The sequence below is a fragment of the Aulonocara stuartgranti genome (assembly GCF_965226115.1).
Source record: "Aulonocara stuartgranti genome assembly, chromosome: 23".
In the NCBI taxonomy this organism is placed as follows: domain Eukaryota; kingdom Metazoa; phylum Chordata; class Actinopteri; order Cichliformes; family Cichlidae; genus Aulonocara; species Aulonocara stuartgranti.
Genome location: NC_138958.1, coordinates 19,408,397 through 19,416,575, shown reverse-complemented (window position 1 = coordinate 19,416,575; position 8,179 = coordinate 19,408,397). Strand labels below are relative to the sequence as shown.

General features: G+C 38.0%; 1 protein-coding gene across 1 annotated transcript; it reads right to left on the bottom strand.

The window, feature by feature from the left end:
* Window positions 1–1,621: 1,621 nt before the first annotated feature.
* LOC309700813 (uncharacterized protein) lies at window positions 1,622–7,907 on the bottom strand. The gene is made up of 4 exons (XM_082524645.1): window positions 7,514–7,907; window positions 5,573–5,668; window positions 1,894–1,991; window positions 1,622–1,798 (listed from the first exon to the last, which is right to left on the bottom strand). Exons 1-4 carry the CDS (start codon window positions 7,875–7,877, stop codon window positions 1,706–1,708), a joined length of 651 nt encoding a protein of 216 aa, XP_082380771.1. The 5' UTR covers window positions 7,878–7,907; the 3' UTR covers window positions 1,622–1,705.
* Between the last annotated feature and the right edge of the window lie 272 nt (window positions 7,908–8,179).

Genomic DNA, 8,179 nt, shown 5'->3' with positions numbered 1-8,179 from the left:
TGTTATGCTAACACAGCTGTGTCGCCAGCGGTCATGTAGCACATCACTATATACCAGCTGGCCCAACTTCAGTAACCTGACAATAGTCACTGCTGTTTAGTTTTCTGTCTCCATTTATGTTGGAAGTGGTAGCAGAGCTGGTATATCATGTTCAGGTGGAAACAAGCAATCTAACTTTAACTCTGTTAAATTTCATATATTCTGTTTTCATGGATGCCTGGATGTTACACCTGGTAGAGCAGCCACACTGATCATTTTATTAAAGATGAAAGAATTTAGACAGTTTGTAACTCTCAGTGATGCCGCAGAGTTCCTTTGACTTTGGGATCTGCAGCGGAGTTTGGACCTGGAAATGGCTAATGACATCAAACTTAATGGCCGGATAGCATCTCTATTGCTTATGCATAATTGTGTTGTGAATATTCATCCTTAATCTGTGAAAAAGCATAAGGTTCAGAAAAATTATAGTAATTACAAAATGGTACATTTCAGGCTAGAATAGCAAAGAGGAACACCAGTGATCTGAAAGCAAGAGAAAAAAGTCAGAAGAGAAGGTTTTGGAAACAAGCACAGAGAGACAAAAGGAGAGAAAGTCCAGCAAGGTCTAAACACACAACCACAGAGAACTTTAGGAATCAAGGAGTAGTAGACAGCTACTTGCTGCTGAACTATTGTAGAACTTGACATGTGCAAAAACAGAATTGTTATGACGTGTCTTGTGATATTACAAAGGTTGTTAAGGTTTAATTGTCATTTTGAAAGAAATAATATCTTGTTTTCTACTAGTGTGTCAACACCATCAGATTTGTGTCACCACCGTCAGCACGTTGTCAACTCCATAATATGGAGTTTTTGTTTATTTTTCTCTTTTGGAGAACCATATAGTTTCCTCCCTCATAATCTTCCAATAAAAATACGTAATTTTCTCAATAAATGTGTAATTTCCATGCCGCTTAATATGACTGTTTCTTATACAGATTAAATACAAGCTTCTGAAAATATGTATGACTGTAACTCTAATAATAAAAAGCCAAAACAATCTAACTTTTAAATGTGGTATAATTACTTTGAAAACATATGTGCATAAACAATAGAATAGAGAAGCTGCTAATAGTTTAAAGAGCTGAAACAACTTAATTTAAAATATATATTTTTGCATTTCTTTGTGTCTGACGGTGTTGACAAAAACCTTGTACTTCTGCAAAAACATAAATTATTAAAAAGGGAGATTGTACCAAAACATGGTGAGACAGCCAAAACTTAACAATTATATGTAAATATGTTTTTGAAAAATCAAAAAATATATTTTAGAAAATTAAAACCTGTTTTGTCCCTAATCTCAGGAATCACTGGTAACTAAAACCGATAAAGAATACAGACAGAGGATTCAAATAAATATGAAATGTTGGACTGTTTTTTTACAGGTTTTCACAGAAGCTTTGACTTGACGCTTATCTACCTTAAATCCTAAAACACCTTAAAGCAGGATAAACTGGTTTAACCTTAAAGGTCACATTCATTTGAATCTGACTCAAATGGTCTTACAGCATTTTCTTGATGTCCTGTTGTCCAAGAAGCTAACAGTTGACATGAAGAAAGAAATCCTCCAATGAGCAGAGGAGCAGCAAGATCTCAGTCATCAGACTGACCTCTGTCCACAAAATCTGAATCCACCAGGTATCATCCACCTGTCCAGGTGTGTCCATCAGCTTTGAGGCAATGTGAAGGGAAGAAGCTGAACCTGAGAGTAAACACTCTCAGCAGGAGCAGATCGACAGGGGAGCTTGATCTCCTCGTACTGAAACACAACAGCAGCACTGAGTACAGAACAAAGTAGCACTGAAGGAGAACAATGAGCATGAGCTGCAGGGTCACTTGTACACTTTGAGTTACCTGTGGAGCCTCCAGCCTCTCACTGGTCCCAGCTGGAGGGAGGTTTGCCTGATACTTGCTGATTCTCCTCTTCAGAGACAGTGATACACAACTCAGACCTGCCAACAGACCGTCAGAGGAGTCACTTCACCTTCACACTCACATCAGCACTCATCACATACAACACATTTCTCCGCTGTGCAGAGAAATCTTCCAACATCTGGGACAACACCTGGACAACAGAAGCACTGCTGAAGCCTGCTGGGGCAGTGAGCAGTACGTTTGTGCTGTACTGTCTGTACAGCGTCGGCTTTCAGCCCCCATGGATTACATCTATGTACTTTGGTAATATGTGAGTAACATAAAGAATGTTGTGGGCCAACTTTAAAAATACTTATTTCCACAAATGTACAACTATAAAACTACCTCACATACTTGCAGCTTATGTGTAAAAGTTACAGTATGAACCTGCACTTGTAAATGTTTTATAAGCTGGATGAATATAAACTACAGAAGCCTGAATCCACATAGTAAGAAGCGCTGCTGGAAGGAGAGGGTTACAAGATGAGTTGACATCTATTATAAAAATAAGAGGTTGGTTCAAAGCAAGCTTGACAGCTGGCAGAACACAAAGAGAGGAAGTTGTTTTTAAACTGTGACTGGAAGGTCTGAACTAAACTCTGATCAGAAACAAGTATGAGCAACAATGATCTCTTTCCACACAAGCAACACCAGCTGCAACACAGCTTTGAAGGTGAAACTCTAAAAGGACATGAACTTATATCTCACACTCAAAATAAAAGACAAGAACTACATGCAAAAGTGAAACTTGTACAGTTAAAATTTTCACTTTGAATATGAACATCTGATGTTCCGATTGTTTATTTTGGTAAGAATGATTAAACCCCATAGTTTTATTTTATTTAATGTCCTGCTTGAATATTCAGAATGAGTTTAAGCAAGTGAATTATGCTAGCCATGATAAGCTAACATTTAATAAACAATATTAAGAAATTAAACAATACTTTTTCTTCAAATAAGTCATACATTTCTTCATATTTGTAACATTTATTCACTGTCTGTGTTTTAGCTAGTAGTAACATCACTTATTTGCTCTTACACATTTGCTAGTCTTGCTAGCTGCGCCGTTTGGGTGTTGTTCAAGTCTCAACATGTTTTAACATTCATTCTGTCCATGATTAAGACTGAAGGTTTATTTTGACAGTGTCTGCCATCTATAATCCCGTTTTCAGTCAGGTTTCACAGTGAGCTCACCCGAAACTCTGGCTGATTGGGACCCACACCCGTTTTCAGGTGAAACGTCTTCAAGCAACTTTAAGAATTCCAGACGCCTTTCTTTGAAAGCTCTTTTAACTCAAAATCTGACTCTAATTCAACGTTAGATCTCTGACAGGGAGACAAGCTAATGTAATGGCTACTCAGAAGGCAGCTGTGACAAAAATACATTTTTCACAGTGTAAAACAAGATAGACCCCAAACATCCAGTCTGCATAACAACCTGGGATGCAATAGGTTTTGCATTCTTTGTGTTTAAGAAAAAGTTGTATGTCATTATGCCATAAGCATGAAAAAAAAATGTTTTCTTTTTTTGTCATATCAGGAATACTTCCTGATTCTACACTGTAGCAGGTTTCTGACAGAAACTAAGTATTTATGAGTACTGTTGTGGAAATTTTAACAATACACCTTCAGCCCCATCCTTTAAACCTTTTCCCTCACAGAGAGAATTATGACCTTGTTTTCTGCTTGGCCGTCACCCAAGGACACATATACAAGAAGATACATCCCTGATAAGCAAAAGGAGTCTCACTATCTATTTAACGTATTCCATGAACTAACAATAGCCTCACTGCGTGCGCATATATGTGTGATAGAGCATAAGGCCCATTTCTAGTGCACATGGATACAACTAGGTGAGAAAGTGATATTACTATTACTAAAGTGATTTAGCACACACATTTGAGATGATTTAGATTCAAATGGGTTATTTTAGTATAGTTAGTAATTTTGTAAAGTTTTTATTTTTTAGTATAACCTGGGCGATAATGTACATTTGGATAATTCAGTTTTTTGATTTGGAACAACTTAAAAGTTTGACTTTTAAAACTGAGTCAGAGAGATTTGAATTCTTTATTTGAAAGAAGCTGAACGATTTGAGTAAGATTGTTTGACTTAAAAAATTTAAGTCAAACTTAATTAAATTAGGTATAAACCTAATTTAATTACTTGTTACCAACTGAACATTAACTAATCAGTTGGATCAATTATTCTCTTTTTTCAGTGTACTAATTTTCAGACCTGCATTTGTGAAATATTTATTTCATTTTTTCTTACTAATTTAGTTCTAATATGAAACATATTGTAGACACCTGCATGCAGACACCACTGACTGTGAGTGATGAGAAAAATAATCTAGCTTAAAGTTTTACAGATTTTTGACTTTACCTCCAAAATAGTTTTGTAACTACTCTGAAACAAAACCAATTTTTTTAGAGAGCACTTTTAAATACCCAGCACAGGACCAAAGTGCTGTACAGAAAATAAGTTAAAAAACAATAGAACAACAGAAAAGAGCAAAAAAAATAAATAAATACACATAATACATAAAAATTTAAACAGCCCTATATTCAAAAAGAAAACAAGATAAAACAGCATAGAATCAACTAAAAACAACTAAAAACTTAAAATAAAAACCAACATCTCACGTGGTGTCAAAGGCCAGGGTAAAGAGGTGGGTTTTCAGGAGTGACTTAAAAACAGATGGGGAAGTGGCCTGTCTCATCTCTAAAGGAAGATCGTTCCACAGTTTTGGAGCTGCTACAGCAAAAGCACGATCTTTTACGCCCAGTCCTGGGTACATTCAGGAGCAGCTGATCCGCTGACCTGAGAGAGCGGGTGGGTGTATAAGGCTGCACCATCAGAGAGATAAGATGGGGCTAGGCCATGGAGAGCTTTAAAAGCAAATAAAAGAATTTTAAAATGAATCCTAAGAGAAATGGGCAGCCAGTGAAGTGAAGCTAAAATAGGGGAAATGTGCTAAAACTTTCGAGTGCCAGTTAAAAGACGAGCTGCATCATTTTGCACCATCTGTAGATGACTAATATATGATGCGCTGACCCCAATATAAAATGCATTACAGTAATCCAGCTGAGTGCTAACAAAGGCGTGGATCACTGTCTCAAAGTGCTGCCGTGAAAGAATTGGCTTTATTTTTGCCAGCTGCCTGAGCTGAAAGAAGCCAGATTTTACCACTGCCTTAATTTGATTATCAAACTTCAGCTCACAGTGCACTTTGACCCCCAGGTTTGTAGCAGTTGGCTTAACATACTGAGCCAAAGAATCTAAATACACTCTGGGGGTCTCAGTGGGGCGACCAAAAACCATCACCTCGGTCTTTTATTTTATTATTGAATTTTAAAAAGTTAACAGACATCCAAGCCTTAATGTCATCGAGACACTGAAGTAATGGCTGTGTGCGGTATGTGCCTTTTTTCTTTAGAGTGACATAGATCTGTCATCAGCATAAAAGTGGAAAGCAATATCGTGCTTTCTCAGTGCAGAAACGTGATCTGATGGTTACATCTATGCACCTCTAAATGCACCACGATGCTGCACACTGCGGAGGTGTGCTGATATTAATAAAACAGCAAACCACAATGTGAAAAAAGGACAGACTCACAGATTACCACAAAAACAAGTGCAGCATTCAAGCTCAGAGAGATAGAGACGGCATGATCACTCTGCTGGTTTTTGCTCTTATGTTCAGCTCTTGGATCTGAAAGAAGAAAATGGACACAGGTTGAGAAATAGGTTAAAGAGTGTTTGAAGAAACATGTCTTACATGTTTAAGGACTTTGGGGCTGATTAGTTGAAGCAGTTTGTGATCTACATTTCAAGAAAAGTTTGAGAATGAAGTTGTGAACTGGCCCAGCCGTCAACACTTTTTAACAAACTGGTTTCTTTGAAGCCTCAAAGTGTGGACGGCTGTCAGTTTCACAAAGGTACAAAGTTACTGTAAAAAGCTGCCTTCAGTTTAAGCATCTTAGACTTTTGAAGTCTGTTTATTTTCAAAGCTTTGGACCCTCGTGAGTGTGAAAATAGTTTTAGTTACAGCTGATTTAAATAAATGAGAAAAAAAAAATCATGCTCACATGATAAAGGATTTAAGTTGCCTGTGAAACAGCAGAGTAGGACTAGAAAGCAACACTTAAAACTCAAAACAGCTGGAGGGTTACAAAGTAAACATAACAAGGGCTGGGGACTTATTACCATTGGCAACATCCTTTAATGATATTGCTATAGAGCTTCGGTCAATCTTTCACCAGATGATCCCACTGAACCCTGTGCTGTTTGTTCTGGGTCTATCTATAGTTGGCCTCTCTGTCTTTGTACAAATGCTTTTGTTATGTAAACCTTTACATTTAGCGAGGCGATGTGTACTGTTTCAGTGGATTCAGAGACAGCCTCCCACTGTTACACAATGGTACAGAGAAACATTCAGAGTGTTGCCAATGGAGCGCCTTAGTGCCATTATAAAGGGCAATTATGATGCATTCTGTAGGATATGGCGGCCTTTGCTTGATCTCCAACCTCATGACCTTACTGTGCTAATACATAAAGGGAGATCACATTTTGTTTTTAAACATAATAATTAATGTCTGTATTCCCTTTTTTCTCCTTTTCTTTCTTTCCGTTGACTTTAAATGTGGAGCACTCGACATATTTTGACTCAGAGATGTACATTTGTAACTCATATACCTGTATTTGTTTTTTTTCTTTCTCTTCTTCTTGTTTGTATTTGGCTGTGCTGATTTGTTGCTATTTGTATTGTTCAAAAATAAATAAATCATTGTTTAAAAAAATATAACAAAGGCAAGGAACGAATAAAAAAAAACGAAGTGACGCACAGAATCTAACTAGGAACACACAAAGAGGACACTTTTTAAAGAAACTACATGATGTTTTCAGTTTGAGTCTCAAGACTTCATAAGCTATTATTTTTACTAAATACAGCATGAGCATGACAGGGACACCCTGCCAACGGGTCACTGGTGGAAGAAAAGATGTTGCAGATAAGTGTTCATATCCAGAAACACGACAATGAGGTGGAACCAGTGGACATATACTGTGTCCACTCAGAACAGGGAGGTATTTGGTGTAGTCTTTGGTTTCCACCAGTGTGCTAAAACTAGAAGCTGCCTTTAACCACGAGGTCACTGCCTGACGTGAACACCTCTAACAGCAGGACTCTGAGACCACATCCTATGCTGCAGACAGTGAGCTGTTATTAATACAATGATCCTGATCTGCACCAACATTTAACGACTTCTTCCTTTGACTGAAAACAGAACTTTGATTAAGCTGAACTTGTGAGATTTAGCTTTGGACTCATTCATACATATACGTTAGTGCAAACTTTTTTCCCAGAGTGCACTTGGGACCTCCAAACAAACAAGACTGAGTGGAAAAACAACATGCAGCACCCTGAGGCCTCACTCAGGATTCACAGATAAAATAACTAAGAACATTTTTAACATTCATTTATTTAAGGTGGTATGATGGCTGTGAGGGGCCATGTTTCTGTAGTTTTCAGCATTAAAGTAAAAAACCTTCTACTTACCTGAGATGACGTGGAAACTCTCCACAAACTGAATGCTGCCTCCTCTCTTGATGGCACAGAAGTAAAGCCTGCAGTCCTCTGCTGTCACGTTTTTAATCACGAGTTTGCTTCCCAGGATTAAAAATTTGGTTTCAAAATCAGGAGAGTAGTAGGTAGAGTCTGCTGAAGAAAAACTGCGGCCGATACCTGCTCTGAACTGACTGTAGATCTTCATGTACCAGTATGGGTCTGATGTCTGATTGGAGCAGGTTAGAGTGACATTGGTCCCCAGCTCTCCTCTGACCTCGGTCACGTTCTCGGCCTGTGCACAGAGCAGAAGCACCAACAGGATCATCCACAGGAGAACCATGATCAGCTTCAGCATCCACAACAAGACGGAGTCGTCTGAAAGCAGCTCTGATGGACTCTGACACAGAAGTGCTCTACACTTCCTACTTCAGGTGCTGTTGCTCACAAACCACTAATACCAAGTAACTCTACAGGAAGTGAAACTTGTTCACCTTCAGCCAGAAATCTGCATCAGAAATTTTATACAGTAACTCTAAAGGAAGGTTGACCGTTAAACTTAGACGACAGTGATGTCTTTAAAGTACAGAGGAGCAGAGAATGTACTGACTCATGATCATGTAGTACTAGTAGTAAATGTTGCAGTAGAAATAAAAAAAC